The sequence below is a fragment of the Natator depressus genome, chromosome 1, assembly GCF_965152275.1.
Source record: "Natator depressus isolate rNatDep1 chromosome 1, rNatDep2.hap1, whole genome shotgun sequence".
In the NCBI taxonomy this organism is placed as follows: domain Eukaryota; kingdom Metazoa; phylum Chordata; order Testudines; family Cheloniidae; genus Natator; species Natator depressus.
This window is the reverse complement of record NC_134234.1, coordinates 244,934,169-244,960,194: the sequence shown is the minus strand read 5'-3', so window position 1 is coordinate 244,960,194 and position 26,026 is coordinate 244,934,169. Positions and strand designations below refer to the sequence as shown.

Genomic DNA, 26,026 nt, shown 5'->3' with positions numbered 1-26,026 from the left:
GGGGTGAAGCAGTAGATGTGGTATATCTTGTCTTTAGTGCAGCTTTTGATACTGTCTCGCATGACCGTCTCATAAAACTAGGGAAATATAACCTAGTTGGAGCCACAAAAAGGTAAGTGAATAACTAATTGGAAAACCATTCCCAGAAAGTAGTTATCAGTGGTTCACAATCAAGATGGAAGGGCATATCAAGTGGGTCCCACAGGGATTAGTTCTGGGTCTGATTCTGTTCAATATCTTCATCAAATGATTTAGCTAGAGTACACTTATAAAGTTTGCAAACTATACCAAGCTGGGAGGGGTTGTGGGTGCTTTGGTGAATAGGATTCAAATTCAGAATGATCTGGAGAAATGGTCTGAAGTAAACAGGATGAAATTCAAAAAGGACAAATGCAAAGTAGTCCACTTAAGAAGGAACAATGGATTACACCAAGAGTGGGCAAACTTTTTGGCCTCAGGGCCAAATCGGGGTTCCGAAACTGTATGGAGGGCCGTTATGGCTGTTATGAGGGGATCAGATGGCATGCAACTACAAATGCTAACAGCCATGGTCACCTTAAAAAAACCTAAAGGTACCACTTTAAAGGCAAAGTACTTTCAAAATTTCCACAGAAGAGGATTTTCCACTAGTTCCCAATTACAGAAAGACACTGTCACATCTTGCCCTCCTTTTAAATCAAAACAATCAACAAACAAGCTTTACTGTTAAACGCGTTCTCCTCCTCTGCCCCCACCCCCAAAATACACTCCTCAACCAAGATGTTCTAGCTGCACTGTGTTTAAAAAAAACCCAGAACAGCAAAGCACTACCCAGGGTCGCAGTAATTCTCAAGTATTGACTTTTGAAGGAAGAGGGGAAGAATTCAGATCCATGTTGGCTGTTATGCTAGGAGGAAATATACGCAATAGTGCTTTGTCTTCAAAGGCAGAAACCAGTAACTGCTTCCTTAGCAATTCTTAACCAATCCCTTCCACACATCTACCCTAAGGCTGCAGAACTACCACTGCTTTCACTACCAAGACGCCAGGCACGAGGAGGAATTACTTCAGAGAGCCAAAGCAGGTGACTCACAGCCCTGCCTCATATTTAGGCAGCAAATTCCCTCCAATAGGGTAACGAGGAGGCCCTTCTTGTTTGGATACTTCTCACCTCCTGCAGCATCTGCCTTTCAAGGGAGACTTATGGAAACCGGATTACACAGGAGAGCAGACAGGCTATAGCTATCGAGCTGGGATGCAAGACAGCTGATTCTTTTACCCTAGCTATGCCATCGCTTTGCTGCTCCTCCTTTATCCTCTTCTGGCAATGCCATCTGGTGGAGCTGGTTTTCTGACAGCACATGAACACACAGCCCTGCTACAGCTCAGAAACATGTTCGAAAGACTCAGGTTGCAGAGGGCTGTAACTTCCCAAGGATACAAACTAAATGCCTGCTCCTACTCAGATCAACAGAACTACTGACTTCAGTGAGAGCAGGAGAGGGCCCCCACAAGCTGATCAGAGCAAAACTCCTAGTCAAGCAGTAGCGAAAAGGAGCTAGGTGATTCACATTTCAATGCCTTTGTTTATTCTTAACAGGTTACTCAAGCCCTAGTAACACAAGTCTGCCATACCGTCCTCCTTGCAGAGAGAATCTTCTTTGGGTGGGGATGGCTAGAGAGATAGAACCCAACAGAAACGAGGTGGGAAGGCAGAGTCAAATGTGGATTGTATTGGGCGATTCTGCTTGAAAAAGAGGTCAGAAGAAAAACAAAACAAAAATCAAGAAAAAGCCTTCCTCAGAAGTGACCTTTTAATTGCAACCAGCTCTGTTCAGATTCTTCCATCTGTCACACCCTAGCCTTGTTGGGAGAATTAATGCAATACAACTGCAGAGGATACAAAACAAAAGTAGCAGCATGTTTTTCTCTGGTAGGAAAGTAGCCAGAGCCCAGGAGAAGCAGAGAGGAAAAAAAAGAGTCCACTTTGCTCACCCAGCACTTGGAGGCTGTGAAGTGCTATGTATTATACTAGTTAAACTAGCATTAGGAGGGCCTTGATTTGCCTGTGCCACATCCTTTCCCTTCCCTCAACATCAAGCTCTCTGCTCCCTTGGGTTAGGAAAGACCCTGAATCTCAAGCAAACAGCTGAGATGTCTGCTGGAGATAAACTCCATGGAGAGATGGAACGTGCCTGCCTCTAAGCACCTCAAAAGGCACGGACGCTAAATCAGTGATGCAGTGCAGGAGATTCGTTGAGGGGGAGGTGTGTGTAAATAAATATATGGGTTAAAGCAAGGAACTGGGGGAATGTAGGGTGGTCAGGCTGAACCCTATCCAGCAGCAAAATCCAGAAGAAAGAAGGACTGGAGTGTCCACTCTGCTGATGGCAAGAAACACTTCCATAGTAGCTATAGGGCTAGAACATGAAATGCTGGATTATGGCTTACAAGAGAGCCATGATGCTGAAATAAGGGTAGGGGAAAGGGCAGCTAGATCATTATGGTCCCAGTTCAAACAAGGTACTTAAGCATAAGCCTAATTTCCAACATGTGAGTAAACCTACTGAAGTCACCAGGACAGGGCAGTCAGTGGTACTGCCTTGCGGAACAAGGGCCAGTAAGAACATCAGGTGCTGCAAGGCAGCTAGTTACTCCTAGGACTTAGCACCATACATTCAAGTGTTGCAAGGGGAGGAAGGCATGCTGAACACAGCTAGCCTTTCACAGGAACAAGCAAGAGGCCCTACGGTCCAGCCAGTGGTCACTGGCCCACACCCATTGCTAAGGAGTGAGAAATCCTAATGCTGAGGAGAAGCAGAGCTAATGGGCAGGAAGAAAAATCTGGTACTTTGACTCCCCCCCACCAATACACATACATCCTCATTTCCTCCTCTGGCAGCTGAGTCAGAAGAGAACTCCAAGCCACAAGGGAACTCACTGCAAATAGTAAGGCCAGCCAGGCACCAGGGCTACAAAAGGTTGTATCTCTGACTGAAAAATAAGTGGACTGTCCCATTGACAGCTGCCTGACAAAAGATGATCCACTTAACTGAATGCTCAAGCAGAACAATAACTGGTAGGTAGCCAGGGCTAAGCACAAACAGATACAAACTCATGGCACTGGGAGAACAAAACAGGAAGCCGGAGTAAGTAGCAGACCCTGCAGAAAGATTCTGCCCGTTCTGTTGCTGAAGTTAACCATGAAGGAAGGGCTGATGAGGAGTTAGAGCCAAGCATTTCCCACACAGCTCTATCAACGATGGTCAAGCCTGCCCTCAGAAGAGACTGCAAAGCACAGCAACTGCAGGGTGCCGTTGTGATATTGGTCGCTGCTTAGCAGGAGCTACCTGGACACTATCCTGCTGTTTTAAAATCTTTGATTAAATAAATAAAGGAGGAGTTAGGAGACACCAGGAGGTGAAGAGCTTCTCTGTTCTCCTGCACTCCTGGCATGAAACACGGAGGGTAGGCTCGAGATAACTCCACCTTTCAAATGCTGGAAGTGAGACTGTAACACCTTCTACCATCCCATAATTTAAAGTGATCACGTGATCCTGTAGCGCATCTAGTCTTAACAGTTTTCTTAGATGGGGATGGCGGTTGGACTCCAACTCAACTGCTGAAAAGGTGGGCAAGTGGGGTGTACAGAGTCTAATTCGCATAATTAACTGTCCCCAGTGAGAGACACGGTAGGGTGGAGGATGTTGAAAAGATTGGGGAGCACTGTACGATACCCAGTTGGAGGGGACATTCTCCACAGTCAACTCCTGAAGGCTCAAATATACATGATTCCACATTGGTCCCCATGAGAGAAGGTGCTTTCCCTGAAATCTCCAGCGCCTCACAAATCCAGACTAGGCCAAAAACAGTTGCCAATGTCAACTGTGAGGGTTGGTGAAAAGGTGCCGTTGCTCCTATGGATATCAGGAAAAAAACAAACCAAACCTTGAGCAGTCAATCCTGAAGAAAGGAAAATAAAATCACATTTTGTTTAAAATTATAAATACTCTTCTGTATAAAGTTATTAAATAAGTGAGATCCTTCCAGTGACTGTGTGGTGAGTTCCAGTGATGCTCCTAAGCAATGTTCCATAGTCTATAAAAAGCCATCGCTGCTCCCTGTCTCTCTTGTCCTCAGTTTAAGTGCAGCAGGGGTTATCAATGACTAGCATGACATCAATGCCATACACTTCCAACAGGTCCATTAGGAAGCTTCGGTCACCTTGTGGGTCCAGGCCCATGCCCCGGGCATGGTCAGCTGTCAAGGTCTTGTCCTGGCTAGCTGACACCTCCATCAGTGTCTGAAATATCCGATTGTTCTGCTCCATGAAAAACCTGCAGGAGGACACAGCCAAAAGGGAAGAGGAGATGGGAATGAAAAGAAAAATGGAAGACAGATTTTCTACACCGTTCCCAGAGTCCCACTTTAAACATTCCTACCTTCCTTGCACCATGGTATTGCACAGTCCTGACCTTTGTGGTAGGTCAGTAACAACTTTTACTCAACAGGCTTCAGGCTAGCTTATTTAAGCTAGGCGCTGACTCAACTAACACATTTACTGTGGGGAGTAAAAGACCAAGTGTAAAAATCCAACATATGTCTTCCCTTAATACAGTAGGGGAACTGAGTGGACAAAAGCACCAAGCCACTACGCTGACCCAAATGATTTCTCCATTACCTGTTCTTGAGCCACCAGATTCTAGCTATGACTAATCTTCCACACCAAACAAGGAACAGAACTTGGAGATGAAAGCTCGATTGGCCACCACCTGCATCCCCTTTCAGGTACAGCACTGTTCCTGGTCCCATATCCTCTCCAACCACAGTCTAATTTTAAATGACTCGAGTAACGAGGCTTCCCCTGTGCACTCTGGCAGGCTGTTCATAGTCTAAAGCACCTCAGTCTTGGCAAGCCCTCCCTAATATTCACCCTCAATTTTCCTTTAGACAATTTCATCGCATTACTCTCATGTATATCCCTTTCCCACCACAGGCATGAGCAATAATAGTCCGTGGTGAAGGGTTCCATAGGAGGAGCCAGCGTCTCCTTAGTACTTCGGCTGCCATGTATTTCCTCACAGACTTCAGGAACCACACAAGCATGACCCAACCCTTCACCCCAGCCTCCTCTGAAACTGCCACACATGTAACCGCCCAGCCAACAAGCAGAGGCAGTTTGCTCCCCACAGCCAGAGCACCATCTGCATCTCAACAAGCTGTTTAGCCTCCCCCAGCATAGCCAGGAATTCTGAAGAGGGTCAGAAGATGCTGGTGTTCTAGAAATCTCTTCCATTTCCAGCCCATGCTTTATGGGTCTCCATATCCCCTCCAAACACTTCCAGCCCCCCAAACATCTCTATTTGCAAGCTAAGCTAGTGTGATATGAAACCAGTGAGACAACGACTGGACCCCAGGCTGTCATTGGTGCATAGGCCCTCAGTGCAAAACCACACTTTAAAGACTCCCCACAGCCTGGTTGTTATTCAGTGGTGCAGGGAGCAACTCACAAGATAAAGAGGTCCTCTTCACAGGAGCTGCAGTCCTCCTCCACCTCCTGAGAGTACATCAACATCTGCCTGGGAGAAGGGAGGCAAATCAAACACATGTACAAGCAACGAAACCCAGAGCAATAGCAACAGTATTCTGACTGAAGACATCACCATTTATTGGAAATAAAGATACCAAAACCTTCATCTTTAATCTATAGGTGGCAGAAGAGTCCCATGGACAGGGCACTTGGCTGGGAGTCAGGAAATCTGGATTCTACTCCCAACTCTGCCCCTAAACCCATTGCATGACCCTGGGCAAAGTCACTTCATCTCCGTGCCTGTTTCCCTTCACACCCTTTATCTACCTCGTCTATTTAAGAACGACAGGGACGGGTTACTACTATGTGTTTGCACAGTGCCCAGCACAAAGGTGACCTGATCTCAGCTGGAGTCTCTAGGCCCTGCTGTAATACAAACAGCCACCATAAAGGTGTTGAATGAGAGGGTCAAAAGAATGAACCAAAGCAGCAAGAAACCAGGAAAATGAAGACAAGACAATTCAGAGATCGAGATACTGGTCCCATCGCTCCACCACTCAGGTCCCCTCCACTACCTCTGGTCATTGAGCCGCCGGTATTTTTCCTTGTCGGCACTGTTAATCTTCAGGAGCGGCTGCAGGTGCTCATGGTGCGTCTTCACATTCTGGTTATCCACATAGACATCGTAGAGATCTCGCTTCTCCTCAAAGATCTTTTCCGTCGTGCCTGCCGGGACCAGAAGGAGAGGGAGATTTTCAGACACTCTCTCTTGCTTTGCTGTTCGATGAGAACAAGACACAGCCACACCCAGGCACGTTACAATCCAGTCTTTGTTGGGTGAGAACAGGACCTGGCCATACCCATGCAGATTAAGATCTCTCCTCTTTTATTTCACAGTATCTCTCACCATCAGGAGATTTTTTTCAGCTTAAGTTCTAAAAGGTACCTCCTGACCCATCAGAGATTGCAGCTTGGGGTGAAGCAGTAGGGAAGGAAAGAAGCTGTTGTACTTACAGGCCACGTAAGACACTTCAGTCTCCAGCATTTCTATGTCTGCCACATTCACATAGAAAAAAGGCTTAGACTCTGGAACGGTCCCCCCAATGCCAGGCAGCGAGACATTGGCTAGGCAGCAACAGCAATACACTGCAGGTGAGAGAAAGGGATAACATGATGCCCACAATATTCCCTCTGAGTAGGGTCCACAGTGCCCCCTCCTTGTTTCTCTTGTCCCCATTTGCCCCAAGTGCTCCTTAACACACAGTGTTCACAGCACAGCATAGTGGCATCTGACTGACACTGAAATGCTTACATTTCCCTCTGACTCTCCCATTGGGCAACACATTATTTAAATTCTTACTTAAGTTCCTGCAGAATGTTTAGACATTATCTCCCCCTACACCCTGCTGCTTGGTGGAATGAAAGTCAGGCAACAGCATCTGGTGCGGCCACACAGAGACAAGAGTTCAGGTTCATAGCTCTTCAGACCAACAAAGCATGCTTGCAAGAAGTGGGGGAGGGGAGCCTCCGGGTTGCCTTGCAAAACCCTGCCCATCCCCTTCTCTAGCAGTGGGCTTGGGAGAACCGCACTGCATCCTTCCCTATCAGCGAGGAGGGGTGTGTGCACATGTGTAAAAGTCACTGTCCTTCAGGCGTGGGAAGGCAGAGGTTTGAGGGTTTTGACCTTGACTCCGTACCTCTATAGCAGACAACTCCTACTGGCGGTGGTGAAAATATCAAAATGCGCTTGCGTAGCAGAGCGAACTTCCAGAGGATGAGGATCTGCTCTCCAAAGAACTTAATGAACTGAGACATACAGCCTGCGGGGTGTGTGATCTGAGGGCCAGGGGAAGAGAATGGCTTGTGAGAGATGCTACAGGAACACACATAGAGATGCTAAATACAGAAGCAGAATATGGGAGCAAGTTGTAGATACACACCGCCCAGCGCTTGTAACACTAGATGCGTGGGAGCAAGAGCAGCACACTGCAACAGTGGATAGCTGCTGCCTGAGTAGCTTCGGGCTCAGCCCATGAATGCTGAAATGCATGGAGAAAACTCAACTAGCTTGGCCAGCAGAGAGACTTGCTATACGCAAATTAGCTAGTCCTATACCCATCGGGAGCATCAGTGCACTGCATGTTCATACAAGCTGGACAGCGCCTGCCTCACCTTCATCTCTGGATACATGTATCTGTGGATGGAGGGCAGCCAGTGGACGGGTGGCTGAGAGCTGGAGGTACCCTTGCCAGCAGGGAGAACCCCCTTCTTGTCATCATAGAACGCCTCTAGGTGGGAGTAATGCCCTGGCATCTCCAGCTGGTGTCTGGAAAAGACAAAAAGTAGCAAAGGTTTATGGAGTCCACAGACCCCAGGGCCCGTGCCCATAGCCACATATGTCTCCTAGTCCGAGATTCAGCCTTGGGTGCCTCAGTTTTCACAGGCTGTGGCACCAGCATCATGAGCATCTGTATCTTTCAGTGCATCCAAGGAACCTGGGCAGGGCTGATATGGTCAGGCAGGACTCTCATACTCCATGCATGGTAGAATGGATCCTGGTTTTTAACATTTAGAACAAGTTCAAACAAGATGGTGTTTTCCTGCAAGTCCTCTTTTACCCTTACTTAATTCCCTTAGCAAGCTCTGATCCTGCAGTCCCACTGGACAGCGCTTTTCGTGTAGACAGCAGAAGCATGTATGTAGCCAAGAACAAAATCTCACTGTTGGTTCTAAAAATATTTCAAGAAACCTTTAGCAAATTGATGTTTTAAGGAACAGGAGGGAAATCAACGATTACTTTGTTCTAATACCTGTTCAAAACAAGCAATTCTCCAGCAGATTAAAAAAAAACTACACACTGAAGTGGTCCTGTATTACTAACTCAAGTTTAATTTCTTTCCTCCATCGTTATCTTCATTTCCTGTAACACACACAAGGAGAAATACTCTCTTTCTCGGAAAAAGGTCTTAGTGGGGCAACATTTCAAAGTCTTAGCTCAAAGCCAAAACCTTATTGCACATTCAGAGAAAGTTACCTTTCAAATGACACCCAACCTGATGTTCAGTGTAGCCTGGGAAACCTTCACATCCAACCATCCACACAAACGTTCAGACCTTTCAGTACAGGTGCACAGGCAGCCAATCCTGTATCCCACAGACAACTTACCGGACCTGGTTCTCCAGGAAGTGCATGTATCTATAGAGCAGGGTGTACGAAGGGGAGAGAATCCCCACAGACTTCATGCGGGCGCCACGCTCTAATTCGCTCTCCACGGGCATGTTTTCAAAGCAGGCCAGGCCGAAGCAGAGCCCTTTCCGGAAATAACTGGGGACAAATGTGCAACAAAAAATAACTAGAAAGGGGTAGAGTGGGAAGAGAGGCATATACCTGGCAAGGTATAACAAGCAGATCCTAGGAAGGGCCATCAAAAATATCAATTCCCCACCCCCTTCATCTCCTCCTGTGCACACAGGCCTCTGCCATTTTAACCAAGTCTTCTAAATCTATTGAGAGCATGGTCTACATTACACGGCATTCAGAAAGCTGGCAGCCTCCAGTGCCTCTCCTGCCACTAAAAGCCAGACCTTTGCTAGCACTGGTGCAGTGGAACCTGTGTCAGCAATGATGGGGAAATTTTCAGAAGAGGGGCTCGGGTAGAAAGCCAGGCCCAGGGAGCATAACGTCATGTTTCCAAAGAACAGTGAGGATAACACACCACACTTTATAAAGTAAGTGAAACTAGCTATCATAACAATGGCCTGTTTGGCCCCCAAGCCATCTCCCAGGCTTGCAGAGAATGGAAGCATTGCAGATGAAACACCTCCTCTGGCCAAGCAGAGAGTGGAATCTACAAGCTCTACAGGGAGCAGCTGTCTGTCCTCCTTGGCCAAAGGGAGGCACCACAACTTGGGGCCCTTGAGAGCAGAGAGGGGAGGAATACAACAGGAAGGGCGTGAACCAGAATTCCCATTAGGAGGAGGGAGGGAAGAGGAAGTGAAATGGGGACAGGACATGATCACTACTCAACATCTGAAGGAGACATCCAAGTTTTTTTAAACGTTTTCTTTTGTGTTCTCTCTTAAAACCACAAACAAAAAAACCTCCCGTTCCCCCCAGTTTTACTCTTTTCCATCTGGAAAAGAATTTGCTCCATCCCCACCACGTGGCCTGACTGCGGATATTCCTAACAGAGCCTGAAATTAGCAATTCTGTTAGCTTCCTTGTTTGTTCCTGCCTCATGCGTTAGTGTCAGTACCTCTAGGAACCAGGTCTGCTCTTGTTGGCAGGCTGGCCACCACAGCAGAAGTCATTATACTTTAGGACCTACATAAATAGCAGATGTTTGATGCAGCAGATGCTAAATATCTCGAAAATTCACTCCAAAGCAGCTAGTTTTTTGACAAGTCAATTTGGGAGGCCTTAGTTGATGGGCAGTGCTCATTTTTACTGCTTTGGACTAAGGGAGGAGGGCGTGTGTGGCTAAGGAGGATGGGAAGGAGCAGCGCAGCACAAATATACTCACATGAAATCCGACTGGACTTTGTGCGACCCACTTGCCATGGATTTGAACTCAACACCTTCTAAGTCAATGTCTTGGGGCAAACACCATTCCACCATGTTACCTGTGGGGCAAAGGAGCAATAACTTTTCATTGGCATGGAAAAGGGTCCCACACTCTACTAAAGATAAAGCAGCAACAAATCAACAGCAGTCAGGTTTCAACCACTTGGGTACCAGGGAGCAGTGCACTGATAACACTATTTTAAAAGGCAAGTTTTTGGAGCAACACAGGGCGGTGATTACATGGCATTACAGTGAGATGGGTCTCTCCAGTACCTGAGACAGAGCACAAATGCAACCTTACCACACTCCATGTACTGCCTGTGAGACAGACATGCTGCATTGACCACCAGTACATCGCATGAGCCTCAACACTTATTTCGGAACCTATTTAATGTCTTGCAGACTTGCCCCTCCAAGCCTTGCCAGGCAGCAGCCAGGTATTGGGTCAGGGCAGTGAAAGAGGGGCTAACTCTACTGATGTTTGTGCTGCGTGAGTTCTGTGGACAGAAGACTTCAGTCTCCAAAGCTGAGAATCTGATCCCTCTCCACAGCACTGTAGTGCAAAAGCAGAGCAAAGGGAAGGATGTAATGTTAAATAGCCAGGCATTTGGTAAGTGCATCATGTTGCCATGATAAAATCTTGGATTCAGAAAGGATTTTAGAGGAAATCTGTTCAAGAGAGGAAAGCAGCACAGAATCATAGGACTGGAAGGGACCTCAAGAGGTCATCTAGTCCAGTCCCCTGCAGGCTACGCAATAACTAGACCATCCCTGACAGGTGTTTGTCTAACCTGCTCTTAAAAATCTCCAATGACGGAGAGTTCACAACCTTCCTAGACAATTTGATCCAATGTGTAACAACCCTGACAGTTAGGAAGTTTTTTCTAATGTCCAATTTAAACCTCTCTTGCTGTAATTTAAGCCCATTGCTTCTTGTCCTATCCTCAGAGGTTAAAGAGAACAATTTTTCACACTCCTCCTTGTAACAACCTTTTATATACTTGAAAACTTATGTCCCCTCTCAGTCTTCTCCAGACTAAACAAACCCAATGTGTTCAATCTTTCCTCACAGGTCATGTTTTCTACACCTTTAATTATTTTTCTTGCTCTTCTCTGGACTCTCTCCAATATGTCCACATTCTTCCTGAAATGTGGCACCCAGAACTGGACACAATACTCCAGCTGAGGCCTTATCAGCATGGAGTAGAGCAGAAGAATTACTTCTCGTGGTCTTGTTTACAACACTTCTGCTAATACATCCCAGAATGAGGTCTGCTTATTTTATTTTATTTTTTGCAAGTGTTACACTGTTCTCCACTCATAGTTAGCCTGTGATCCACTAGGACCCCAGATCCCTTTCTGCAGTACTCCTTCGTAGGCAGTCATTTCCCATTTTGTATGTGTGTAATCTGTTATGCCTTCCTAAGTGGAGTACTTTGCATTTGTCTGTATTTAATTTCATCCTATTTACTTCAGACCATTTCTGTAGTTTGTCCAGATCATTTCGAATTTTAATTCTATCCTCCAAAGCACTTGCAACCCCTCCCAGCTTGGCATCGTCCGCAAACTTTATAGGTGTATTCTGTGTGCCACTATCTAAATCATTTAGAAGTCAATTCTCCAAGAAGAATGGAAACTGGACTCCCTCTCCATTCTGCCAGGCTCATGAAGGGGTATTAAAAAGCCCAGGCCAGAACTTTGTATGTAGATTTATGGCTAAAAATGAAAGCGTTCTGATCACTACTGGTAGGGAGGAGTGTACACATACCACACAGTAAACTGTAGCACCGGCCATGCTCATGTCAGTGGAACCTTACTGCTTAAAAAAAAAGATATATATATAAAAATACATGCATGCCACATATGTGGCCATGATATTCATGTGAAAAACTCAAGTACTGGGTTAACAAGTTTGTTGTGTACCTTTGACTGCTTCACCTGCACTCTGCCAACAAATCCATCTTTGTCAAAGCTTCTAACATTCCAAGCCTCTGAGCAAATCAGCTGGCTGTATTTTTTAGTACATAAAACGTTGTTACAAGAAGGATTTCCTCCTTTTCACTAGTCCAAGGCCCAGTACATGCAATCCTCAGTCCTAGACCTGTGATATTTTCATGGTTTGATAGCCCACAAACCATCACGTCTACAAACCACAGGACAGCTGGTATTCCACCTCACACCCAAAGTGTGGGTGTGGAGACTCCACGACCACGCCTATCCTTCTTGATGGCTCTGCTTGGGCAATGGATCATTTCTCTGGAAGCCCATTATCTTCCTTGGTAAGACTGGTCAAACAGGAATCTTAAAGCCAACGCCTTAATACAGCTTCCATGGAACACCTCTCAAATTAATTAATATTTTAAGAGCTGACTGAAATGTTTCACAGATTTCCCAACCTCCTAACTCTACAACACAATAATTGTTCCAGCAAATTCAGAAGTACACAGATATAGAAAAGATTAAGACTGAATAAATTGGCAACTATCACCCCAACAAGAAAAAGTTTAATGCCTGAAATAGAAAAGAACTAAGAAGTCTGATCTTGGGGTGGAGATAAGAGAGAATATTTTTTTAGATGAAAGATGATCCATATAAAAAGACAAAAAAAATATTACAAATCAATCTAATCCTAAACTCTTTCACAACAGATTTGTGGGCTACACACAGATTTTGGATCAATACAAATATTCAGGGATGAGATTTTTCCCACCAAAAGTTATACTACTACAAGGCCTAGCGTAGACACAGTTATACCAGTATGAAAGCACCTGGTATCAGTATAGTTTATTCCCCTTCCCAAACACTATACGTATTTAACAACATCCACACTGGGAACGTGTGGGGGAATACATCACTTTATAGCAGTGTAGTTAAAACAGTACCACTTGTGTGTTTAGACAAGGCCTTAGACTTGGCCATGACTTTGAGAAACAAGAGCCTAAAATTTGACACCTATATAAGTAGCTGATTTTCAAAACTAGCTGAGCGCTCAGCAGCACCCATGTGGGTCAGTAGGAGCTGTGGGGTGCTCCACATTTAAATAAGTGCCTAACTTTAGGTGACTATTGCTGAAAATCCTGGCCCTTCTTTGTATTTTACATATTGCACAAAGGAGGGAGCACAAATAATTCTATTTAGCTACTGGAATTTAGTAGCCTATTTTTCTGCTCAAGTAGATAGTGTTTCCAACAGGTTTTGGGGCCTGGTGATACAGCAAGTTAATGACAGTAACAGCAGAGATTTCATGTGCATCCATTCTGTTCACAGATGGGGAGGCCAGTCCTAGGCTGTCTTGGCAGCAATGTCATCACACAGCTAATGTAAAGTTGCTACAACCAAGCAAGGAAGTGGGGATAAGGGAGAGCTTTTCCATTACAAAGGACTCTCTGGCAGAATCTGGCTGACTTGAGTACAAAGGGGATTTCTCATTTTATGATGGTATCGCCCCGATTCCCCAATCAGGGCTCTACTGTGCAAGGTGCTGTTAGGGTGACCAGACAGTGTGAAAAATCAGGAAGAGGGTGTGGAGTAATAGGTGTCTATATAAGAAAAAGACCCCAAAATCAAGACTGTCCCTATAAAATTGGGACATCTGGTCACCCTAGGTGCTGTACAAATACATATGAAGACAGAGTCTTTATTGATGTACATGTGCCTTTTCGGCAGTGTACAAGGCTGGCAGAGGAAGCCACTATGATAATGCCTGTGGTTTGTGTTTAGAGTTATATGTAGCCACTTTTTAAAATGTATAACTGTTTTTAAAAAGACACGAGATGATCCTTCCCTGAAGAGTTTAAGGAAGTAGACCAGAGCTCCCTCAACCACAAGCTGTGGTTAGCGCCAAGTTCCCAAGTTCTCCCGCAGGTTCCTCTTTCAAACACAATTGAAAGTCTAATGCTCAGAATGAATCAACTACTGATCTTCAGCTGCAGAGTTAATAGTAATACGTTATCGTTCCACAGCACCTTTCAGCCGAAGTACCTTCAATTAGTTAAGCCACAAATATCGCTGCGGGGGTTGGCAAGTATTATTCCCATTTCACAGATGTGTGAACAGACAGAGGTTACGTAATACACCCAGTTCCACAAAGCAGGTCAGTGGCAGAGCAAGTGGAACTAGAACCCTGTCTTGTGCTTTAAACCACAGGAGATCACCATGCTCACACCTGAATAAACTCATTCAGTTGCACTGTTTTCTAGGATCTTCCATTAAAAAGAAAATTAGCCACCAACACCTGTACTCCTGGGCAGTCACTCTCACCACCTTGCCCTGTGCGACGTGGCAGTCACGGAGCAAGCAAAGAGATAAAAATCAGTCAGGCGAGATGCTAGAGCAAACAAAGGAGCGACTTTTCCCACAGGTACAAGCTTAGCTGCCGGCAGACAACAGGGAGGGGGAAGGGAGAAGCCTCTGTGAGAGCAGGAAGCCTATCCTGCTCCCTGGCTATGCACAAAGCAGCTCCCAGGCTGGTGAGGAAGGACTTCCCAAGCATCATCCAAACAACTTGAACTTTAGAGCACAATGCGAGGCTTTAAAGAGAGAAGCTCGCAGGTTTCTTGAAGAACTTTTGTAAGCCATTCGACAGCACCAGGATAAGTCAGAAACAGCATCAGCAGCTTCTGGAAGGAATGAAGCCAAAAAAAGTTTCCCTTGTAACTTTCTGCACTACCCCTCTTATTTTTGGATGCTCCCAGAAGCTACTATGACACCAGCATTTAGCCTCTTTAATAAAGTAACCATCTGTTCATGGGGATGGCGGCGGCTGGGGGGCATCACACCCTGACATGAAGATCTATATGTTAGTGAACACACTTTTAGATCTATACACTCCCAAGCAGTATCTGCAACACAACACTGCAACGCTGTGCTAGTGCCTGAGAACCAGAAAGTGAAACTGAACATGGTTTAGCTCGATTTGGAGAATGAAAGAAATACAAGAGAGAAACAAACAGCTTAATAATGGTGAATTGGACTTTTTTAAAGCAGTTATTGGTTCACATGTAGGCCTAATCCTGCAGTTGCAGGACCAGTAGTCTGGCCACTCAAAGCCAGCTGAAAGACTAGGGCCTTCGCAACCTACAGTGTTATTAAGAACACTACAGACTTATATCGGTATAATAATTACATTGCTCAGGGATGAAATCCACATCCCAGAGTGACATAGTTATACCGACTTAACCCCCATGTAGACAGTTCTGTCAGCAGAAGAGCTACTGGATCTCAGGCAAGTGGATCAACTTCACTGACGGGAGAGCTCTCTCCCATCGACTTAGGCCTGCTCTATACGAGAGTTAATTACGTCGACCTAACTCAGTAAACGTCTACACTAAAATGTAGCTCCCACTGACGTAACTCACCCACTACACTGACATAATAACTCCACCTCCATGAGAGGCATAGCACTGAAGTCGATGTAATTATGTCGATGCAGTGTCAGTGCAGACACTGCGTTGCTCACATTGACTGTTACTGCCTTTCAGAAACAGTCTCACAATTCTCCAAGTGCATTGGACATGCAAACGTGATTTAATTATTGCGATGGCGTACATCAACATAACTTAGGTCGACTTAATTTTGTAGTGTAGACGTGCCCCGAGTGTCTTTATTAAAGCAATACAATGGTACAGCTGCACCGATGCAGCATTTTAAGCGTAGGCTTCCCCTACATCTCAAACTTACTACCAAGATAGTTAGCTGCCCACCATGATCACATAAGTAGTGAGAGACATAATTTGACCTGCTCCTATTTCTTTTAGAGATTGGCATCTGGAAACAGGAATGGGGCAGCCAGCACTGTGCGCAACATTCCAAGATGCCAAACATTGACAAGCTCGATACAAGTGCCTCTCAAAAAAATGCGAGACTGTATCTCTCTTTAGCCTGAAGTTCCCACAGCAGCGCTTCTCTTTATCTTGTCCCTCCTGTGTCTATCCTACAGGTGAGCCCTATCTGGACTCCTTGCTGTTTCTGGATACCCAATAAAGCCACACAAAAAACACCTTTTCCCCTTTCCAGCTGGCAGGATGACCAGCTGTGGCTTCTCCATTTGGGTTTGGATTTTGGTGATCCAAGCATTCACAACCTCCAGGCTTAATTACCATAATTCTCTCTACCTAGGTATGAAACAGCTGATCTTAGAACAGTTCCTGGTGGCGCAGGACATAGCAACCCATCTGTTCAGCAAAGCAAGCCTCTGACAGCACATCACCTCCAGTGCTCTACTCTTCACTAGCTCATGGAATTCCAAGTCAAATTCTATATTTCAGTCTTCACCTTTGGAGCAAGACAACAACCTTCACGTGATGCTCCTGTTAAGTGCTGGTGTTTTTCGTGTTTTGTGCAAATCCACAACGTACCAATGTTGTCGACTGGCCACTGGACGTCATTTTACCGACCTCCCAGTGAAAGTAGCAATGATTATATTTCCCCAAACCACCCTTTCAGGACCAGAAAAGAACAGTTGGGCCAGTCCTCCAAATATACCAACTTATAGAAGGGATGTCCATAGAAAAAGCGGATTACCTCTCTAGGACCCTCAAAGAGGATCACATTGGCATCATGGACCTCCAAGAAACACACTCAAAAGATGATGACAAAGTTACCAGACATAAAAACTCATGGGGTGGGGGGGGGAGTGTTGCTCTACCATCTGTCTGACATTATCAAAGACATCCTCCCAGAGAAGCAGGCAGGATTTCACCGGAGGAGGAACAGCTGTGACCAAGTAGCTTCACTCACCGGCCACACTGAGACAGGATTCCAACATAAGCTGAAGACAGGAATCACCCTTGTTGATCTGTGCTCAGCATATGACACCAGCTGGAGATAGGGCCTTCCTCCTCAAGGTCTCCCATGTCATTCACTGTTGGCAAACGATCCGCCTCTTGGCAGCGATGACCAGGGACCACTTGTTAAGGTACACCTTAATGGCCAGATCAGTAGACCAAGAACTCTTCAATCTGTCATCCCTCAGGGCTCTGTCCTGGCCCCGATACTTTTTCATCTTTACACCATGGATATACCAGCAATGGAGTTGAGGAAATTCATCCATGCGGATGACATTGCCCTAGCTATTCAGCACACAAGCCTCCATACCATCAGCTGCACCCTAACCCGAGATCTTAGCACAATGGCTGATTACTTCCAATGCTGGAAACTTAGGCCTAACATGAAAAAAAAACATGGTGACCGTTTTCCATCTGAACAATAAAATGGCTAATACCAAACTCGTGGTGCAGTTCTGCAGTGAGAGCGTCAGCCATGAGGCTAACTCAAAGTATCTCGGTGTTACACTGGACCAGAGTTTAACCTTTCGACAACACCTCGAGAACACCCACTATAAGGTCAGGTCTCATGTCGTGCTTATCAGAAAATTGGCCAGAACATCATGGGGCTCCAGTCCATGGACCTTACAAACCACAACAACTGCCTTGGTACATTCTGCGGCTGAATACTGTGCGCCAGTGTGGTTTCACATCAGTCACACTAAATGCCTTGATACTCAACTCAATAATGCCATGCGCAAAGAGTCAATTTGAGCATTCCTGACACTGGTCAATTGGCTCCCAGTCCTATTGCATATCCAGCCTCCACAGATCAGAAGAGCTGCCCAGACATCTCACTTTCTCAACCATGTCAATGCAAACACGAAGATCCCGCTGCATGATGACCTGCAGAACCCTCCAAAGACAAAATTAAAATCCTGCAACCTTCTATGGATCCGCATCAAGACTCTTACACTTAACTTTGATGCTGAGGCTAAATGGAGAACCACAGGGAGTGTTCTGACCACGCAAAACAAACAGCTCTTTGTTGACCCTGTCAAGGAACCACCAGGTTTTGATTTATGTTGGAAAGACTGGTGCAGATCGAATCAAATCAGGACATCTCTTGGGAGATGTGGACAAACCCTCTTTAAATGGAAAATGAGGCAAACACCTGTATGAGACTGTGGTCACCAGGCACAAATGATTGAGCACATCATTTCTGAGTGTCCATTTGTTCTTTCGCCAGGGGCCTGAAGGACATGCACCAGCTCCCTGCTGTCGCAAAGTCCCTACTATCATATCTAGATATAAGTTTGTAATTGTTGTTACCTCCCCAAGCCATACGAAAGAAGAAGTCTTCGCCGTCAGAGTCCTCCATGGGCTTGGCACAAGTTACCCAAGGGACCAGCACACCCTGCGTGGTCATGATCTCCCATGAGAGCCAGGTTCCTGTGGCATTATGGGACTGTCAACCTCAAGAGCAATGCTTGTGCACACAGGAGACCAAACTTTCTTGGCTACTGCCCATAACTTATTCCCAGAAGAGGTCAGGATACACAGAAACTTTAGCGTATTCAGAACAAAAAGCAAAACTTACTTCTTTGACCCAGCCCTTCTGCATAGCCACCCTAGCCCTCTCACACAAAGCCACAAGAAGCCGGTCACTATCTGAAGTGTATGTACAAACATATACATAAGTGATGGATGCTATATAAGACTCTAGATCGAGGCAGACAAAACAGCAGCACAGCATGTGTGAATGTATTTGGCAGGTATGCGCTGACCTACCAACAGGAAGTTAATAATGGACAACAGCAGATGCAGTGGTGGGCTATCAACAAAGGGGTTAGCATTTTCTGTAATCTCAGTGTCATGATTCAGCATTGGTTACTTAGGTCAATAACAGAAGAGAATTAATACCAAGTTTGTGTAGGACTGAGCAAGATCGCAAGTGCGTGATGAAAGACAGTTGAGAGATAAGTTCACCACCCCTCGGGAAAACAACATTAATCTCTTAAGCATCAAACAAAAGAATCCAAGTCGCCTGTGCAGACAGAACTCAAGACAGGTATTACACCAATAAATATGTAGCAGAGCTGTGATTTGTTGGGTACAGTCAACACAAGTCAGGAGGCATAGATCAGCGTTCATGTCGCACTCCCCGTCAATACCCAGCCCAAGCCAGGGAAGCTGATGATCCAACCAGCGGACCAAATTCGGTGATGAATCCTGGTCATGGGCCATCTGAGGCACGTTACGCATACACTAAGAAGAAGCAGCACAAGTCAATGCTCTACATGCCCATCAAGGGACGTAATTTACCTCTTCCATACACTTCCAGACACTATTGCTAAGGCTAAGATTTTGTCACGGATATATTTAGTAAAAGTCATGGACAAGTCACGGGCAATAAACAAAAATTCATGGAAGCCCATGACCTGTCCCTGACATTTACTAAAAATATCCCTGACGAAATGGGGAGGGAGGAGGGTCCAGCACCCACAGCTGCCGGGGCTCCAGGGTCCCACCCACTGCACAGCTGCTGGGAACTCCGGGGGACCCCTAACCCCCACTGCAGCTGGCATCTCCAGGGCCCCCTGCTGCCTGGGTGCTGCAGCCCAGCCCCACTGCCCCAGGGCTGATGCGGAAAAAGGACACGGAGGTCTCTGGAAGTCACGGATACCGTGACATCATCATAGCCTTAACTATTGCTACTAAACCTAGTTTTCTAAAGTTATTTGTTGTAGAGAAGTATGAAGAGTGATTGTTTTCCCCCCTTTGAAAAGTTGCATGTGGACAATAGAGGTCAAATTTGACCCTCTCCTTACATCCCATTTTCAATATTTCCCTGTGAATTACATTGTATACGTGGAAGCACTTTAGTACAACCCTCCACAGCAGATAAAACCAGCACCAAAACCAAGATGTACTGGTTTGTTACCCGCCATTACCTAGTACTTAAAAGTACAGCTGGAAAGTAGTCCAGCTTCTGCAGAACCACTTTTCACTCTGTGTGCCCAACTGCCTACTCACAAAATGGCAGAGGAGTTTTAGGAAAAACTGAGGTTTGCCTAGGGAGACTAATCATATTTAACATCATACTTATTTGGAGCACTAAACCCCACCCCCTTGATTATTATACTGTGGGGTCCACTACGCTGACATAACACCACTGAGATCACCTATTTTGGCTGCACCTTAAAGAAAGCCACTCCTGCACTAACAGAAAATTAAATCCTAGTGCTAACCCCTATTTCCCATATGCCCTCTTCTCCCAGTTACTTATTCTGATGTGGCAACACACCTACCTACATACATTCTCCGCCCTGCCTCCCCCCATGCCGGATGTGCAGAATCAGTAAAAAGGCAGTGAATCTAGTGAGAATGGAAGTCAAAAATCTTGAATTTTTATCCCAGCTTTGCCACTGACTTCCTGCATAGTCATCAGACAAGAGAGCCTCTATAAAAATCTCTCCACTGTATTTTCCACTGCATGCATCCGCTGAAGTGAGTTGTAGTTCACGAAAGCTTATGCTCAAATAAATTTCTTAGTCTCTAAGGTGCCACAAGTACTCCTTTTCTTTTTGCAGATACCGACTAACACGGCTGCTACTCTGAAACCTGTCATTGTGCAAGGCACTGAATTTAGCCGTATGGAGTGGAAATCTATCAACTTCATGAAAAAACTTGTACAGATACAGACAGACATCATCTTCCTTTCCAAATGCAAACAGATGGACATCATACCAAAAGGACTGAAGATAAAAAATCCATTACAATCTACATACCACACACTATGCTGACAGCTTGCGCCACACACTCTCAAAGAAACTGCGGAACCACCTGATTGATCAACATCCTCTACAGCAACCAGGGAAAGATTAAGAATGAGCTCTCAAAAATGGATACTCTCATAAAAAACCAACCTTCCACACAAGCTTCCTCGTGGCTGGACTTTACAAAAACTAGACAAGCCATTTACAACACACACTTGCGTCTCTACAAAAGAAAAAGGACACTAAACTCTCTAAACTACTACATGCCACAAGGGGCCACAACAGTGGTTCCCTTAACCCACTCAGCAATATGGTTAATCTATCCAACTATACTCTTAGCCCAGCAGAAGAATCTGCCCTATCTCGGGGCCTCTCCTTCTGCCCCTCCACCCCCACGAACATTATACAGTTCTGTAGTGACCTAGAATCCTGTCTCCGACTCAAGGAATATTTCCAACACACCTCTGAACAACATACTAACCCACAGAGACCTTCCTACCAACACTACAAAAAGAAGGATTCTGGGTGGACTCCTCCTGAAGGTCGAAACAACAGACTGGACTTCTACATAGAGTGCTTCCGGCGACGTGCACGGGCTGAAATTGTGGAAAAGCAGCATCACTTGCCCCATAACCTCAGCCGTGCAGAACACAATGCCATCCACAGCCTCAGAAACAACTCTGACATCATAATCAAAAAGTGACAAAGGAGGTGCTGTCATTATGAATAGGTCAGAATATGAACAAGAGGCTGCTAGGCAGCTCTCCAACACCACTTTCTACAAGCCATTACCCTCTGATCCCACTGAGAATTACCAAAAGAAACTACACCATTTGCTCAAGAAACTCCCTGAAAAAGCACAAGAACAAATCCGCACAGACGCACCCCTGGAACCCCGACCAGGGGTATTCTATCTGCTACCCAAGATCCATAAACCTAGAAATCCTGGACGCCCCATCATCTCAGGCATTGGCACCCTGACAGCAGGATGGTCTGGCTATGGAGACTCCCACCTCAGGCCCTACGCTACCAGCACTCCCAGCTATCTTCAAGACACCACTGACTTTCAGAGGAAACTACAATCCATCGGTGATCTTCCTGAAAACACCATCCTAGCCACTATGGATATAGAAACCCTCTGCACCAACATTCCACACAAAGATGGACAACAAGCCATCAGGAACAGTATCCCCGATAACATCATGGCAAACCTGGTGGCTGAACTTTGCGACTTTGTCCTCACCCATAACTATTTCACATTTGGGGACAACGTATACCTTCAAATCAGCGGCATTGCTATGGGTACCCGCAAGAGATCCACTTCCTGGACACTACAGTCCTAATAAGCGATGGTCACATAAACACCACCCTATACCGGAAACCTACTGACCGCTCTGCCTACCTACATGCCTCCAGCTTTCATCCAGACCACACCACACGATCCATTGCCTACAGCCAAGCTCTACGACACAACCGCATTTGCTCCAACCCCTCAGACAGAGACAAACACCTACAAGATCTCTATCAAGCATTCTTACAACTACAATACCCACCTGTTGAAGTGAAGAAACAGACTGACAGAGCCAGAAGAGTACCCAGAAGTTACCTACTACAGGACAGGCCCAACAAAGATAACAACAGAACGCCACTAGCCGTCACCTTCAGCCCCCAACTAAAACCCCTCCAACGCATTATTAAGGATCTACAACCTATCCTGAAGGATGACCCACCACTCTCACAGATCTTGGGAGACAGGCCAGTCCTTGCTTACAGACAGCCCCCCCAACCTGAAGCAAATACTCACCAGCAACCACACACCAAAAACACTAACCCCGGAACCTATCCTTGCAACAAAGCCCGTTGCCAACTGTGTCCACATATCTATTCAGGGGACACCATCATAGGGCCTAATCACATCAGCCACACTATCAGAGGCTCGTTCACATACACATCTACCAATGTGATATATGCCATCATGTGCCAGCAATGTCCCTCTGCCATGTACATTGGCCAAACTGGACAGTCTCTACATAAAAGAATAAATGGACACCAATCAGACGTCAAGAATTATAACATTTAAAAACCAGTCGGAGAACACTTCAATCTCTTTGATCACTCTATTACAGACCTCAAAGTGGCAATTCTTCAACAAAAAACCTTCAAAAACAGACTCCAACGAGAGACTGCTGAATTGGAATTAATTTGCAAACTGGACACAATTAACTAAGGCTTGAATAAAGACTGGGAGTGGATGAGTCATTACACAAAGTAAAACTATTTCCCCATGTTTATCCCCCCCCACCCCGCCTTCCTCACACATTCTTGTCAACTGCTGGAAATGGCCCACCTTGATTATCACTACAAAAGGTCCCCCCCCCCGTCCCCCGTCCCCCGTCCCCCCCCCCCCCCGCTAATAGCTCACCTTACCTGATCACTCTTGTTACATGTGTATGGTAACACATGTTCTCTGTGTATATAAAATCTCCCCACTATATTTTCCACTGCATGCATCCGATGAAGTGAGCTGTAGCTCCTCACGAAAGCTTATGCTCAAATAAATGTGTTAGTCTCTAAGGTGCCACAAGTACTCCTGTTCTTTTTTCTCTGTACTTGTTTCCTTATCTGTACTACTCTTCTACCTATTTCACAGGAATTCTGAGAGGCTTAATTCCTTAGCCTATGTAAAGCACTTGAGATTCCTAGAAGAAAGGCGCTATAGATAAACAGAGTGTTATTAATCTGCACAGGTCCCATGATGAGGAAGGGAAAGTAACACCAAGATCTCAAAGTTGCATGAAGGGAAGTAACTAGCATTTTGTTGCATTATACTTGGCAAATATAATGCAAGTCACAGGAAAACAACAAGCACGCTGGGGAAGTAGTCAGATACTGTAGTGATGGTGGCTATGTTAATCACCATCTAACACACTGTATGTACAGCGAATGACTGTTTGTAGACAATGTTTGGTGGGGGAGGCTTCCATGACTTGCCTCACCTCACTACCAATAAATACCTATGGGGAAAACAGGGACACGCAGTACAATATTCTCACTTGAGAGAAAGCTGCAGAGACCCGCCTCAAGCTCATCACCAGAATACAGGGTACTGAAGTGGGGAGAGGTTCCCAGGGCTTTTCCATCACCCCATGAAGATCACTGGGTGATGGGGAGGATTTAAAGAGGAGGAATGTAGCAATCTTTTCTGAAAGAGGGGGAATATAGCAGTGTTTTCTGGGAACCTGCTGCCCCCCCCCAACTCATCACAGTGATGATCAGGCTGCTGAGCCAGGGAGGAGGGAAGGGAGAGAGCAGGAGAGAAAGATTTCCACACGGTTTCTCTCTCATCCCCCTGTAGGCCTGAGCACTAGCTATGTGAGGTGTTCAGTAGGTCCCTTGAGAAGGCACCTGTTGAGGCCTTCCCCACTCATAACAGTGATGGCCAGGCTGCTCAACCCGAGAGTGGCGGGGCAGGAAGAGGAGCAGGATTCCCAAGGTGTCTCTCATTCCCTGCAGACACGCCAGAGGGCTGGGGGATAGGAAGGAGAAGGGAAAGTGGAAGCGAGGGGAGGCAGCATTTTCCTGGGGACCTGCCGAGGCCTCCCCAACTCATAACAGCGATGACCAAGCTGCTCAGCCTGGGACCGGGGGGGTGGGGAGGAGAAGCGAGATTCCCAGGGTGTCCCTCATCCCCAGCAGGCGCATCACCGGGGTGGGGGGGGGGGTCAGGAAGGAGGCGACAGGGGGCAGCAGCGTTTCCCTGGGAACCTGCCGAGGCCGGCCCAGCTCATCACAGCGGAGCCTGGCCGCTGAGCCCGGGGGATGGATGCGGTGGAGGGGCTCCCGCGGCTCCCCCGCAGCGCACGGCGGGGGCGCAGCATCCCCGCGGGCCGGGCCGCCCTTACCGGAGCGGGGATCGAAGGTGACCACGAACACCGCCACGATCTGGTCCGCCTCCGCCTCCGGCCCCCGCGGCAGCTCCCCGGGGCCGCCCCACGCCGCGCCGCCCCCCGGGGCCAGGCTCCAGCCGCCCCGCTCCGGCTCGGGCTGCGGCAGGGAGACCGCGGGGCCCTCGGCCCAGAAGAGCAGCGGCGCCTCGTCTGCCGGCTCCACCATGGCCTCGGCCCGCCGACTGCGCCGCGGAGAGCCGGGCGGGCGGGCGGCCGCGGAGCAGGGGGCGGGGCTCAGCCCGCTCGGGGGCGGGGCTTCCGGGCTGTGAACACGCTCTGTCCCGCAGCCCGCTTGTGGGCCGGCCGCAGCCCGTCACGTGACCGCGCGCTCACGGGGCCGGGGGAGGGGGCGCTGTTTGGAGTCGCAGCGGGGCAGCGGGCGGTGGCGCGTGCCGCGGCCCCCTGTCCCCGGGGAGCCGGGCCCGCGCTCAGCACGGGGCCTGCGGAGAGCGCTTCGGAGCAGCAGAGCTGTTCCCCCGCGGGTCCCCAGGGCGCTGCAGCGGGGCTGGCGTTCCTCTGTGCCCTGGGTGTTTGTGCGTCACTGGCTGGGGTCACTTGATTGCGGGTGCTGGTGAGCGCTCCAGAGTTTAACAAGGGGAGCCAGTGACATTACCCACAAGTACAAGCAGTTACATCACCTCCTCGGCCCTTCAGCACCTCCTCGGGTCTAAAAGGACAGAGATGAAAACACACCTAGGTCCTGACCCTGCAAACTGCTTTGCATAAATGGGCTGAAGTAGAGGGGTCCATCGGTGCACTGCAATTTACAGGACTGGGGCCCTAAATCAGTGGTTTTCAACCTGTGATCTGTGGACCCCTGGGGGTCTGCAGACTATGTCTAAGATTTCCAAGGGGGTCTGTACTTCCATTTGAAATTTTGTAGGGGTCTGCAAATGAAAAAAGGTTGAAAACCACTGCCCTGGATAGATTAGACATACTGGGTGCTATTAAAAATTAAATGCTGTATTGTGGTATGATGCTACTGTGCTATTGCCTAGAATATTGTTATTACAGTGTTATTTTTATTGCTCTTTGTTTTAGGATTTTTCTAGCCATCCCCCTTGTATTAGGTGCCATTACTTAAACTTAGAAGTACATCAGTTCCCTCCAGGAAGAAAAACTAAATTCTCATCTTCTTCCCTCACAGATTAAAGTCACTTTCTTAAAAGGAATTAAATCTACATTGTTCGTTTCCTAGAGCATGCAGCTGGGGCCACAACTCAGAGATGAGTTTCATGCCCCCAGAGTGGAGAAACTGCTGGATCTCAAGTGACTTGGAGTTTGTGCAAGTCAGTTTCTCTACTGAGATTAGTATCCTCACAAACTAGAACCTAAACTGTCAGTTTCATCATCCCTGTTAAATGCAACTGGCATAGTGAGATGTGCAATCAGATAATTATAAATATGGGTTATTTATACTGTACCAGGAGATAACTTTTCAGTGGCATGCACTGTAGATCATAT

At 46.8% G+C, this 26,026-nt stretch overlaps 1 protein-coding gene across 1 annotated transcript; it reads right to left on the bottom strand.

Annotated features, from left to right (window-relative positions):
* DENND11 (DENN domain containing 11) lies at nucleotides 1-24,728 on the bottom strand. Its single transcript, XM_074939958.1, has 9 exons — nucleotides 24,518-24,728; nucleotides 10,032-10,131; nucleotides 8,675-8,833; nucleotides 7,682-7,835; nucleotides 7,207-7,345; nucleotides 6,524-6,655; nucleotides 6,085-6,235; nucleotides 5,490-5,558; nucleotides 1-4,316 (listed from the first exon to the last, which is right to left on the bottom strand). The coding sequence occupies exons 1-9, from the start codon at nucleotides 24,726-24,728 to the stop codon at nucleotides 4,121-4,123; spliced, it is 1,311 nt and encodes a 436-aa protein (XP_074796059.1). The 3' UTR covers nucleotides 1-4,120.
* Nucleotides 24,729-26,026: the final 1,298 nt, after the last annotated feature.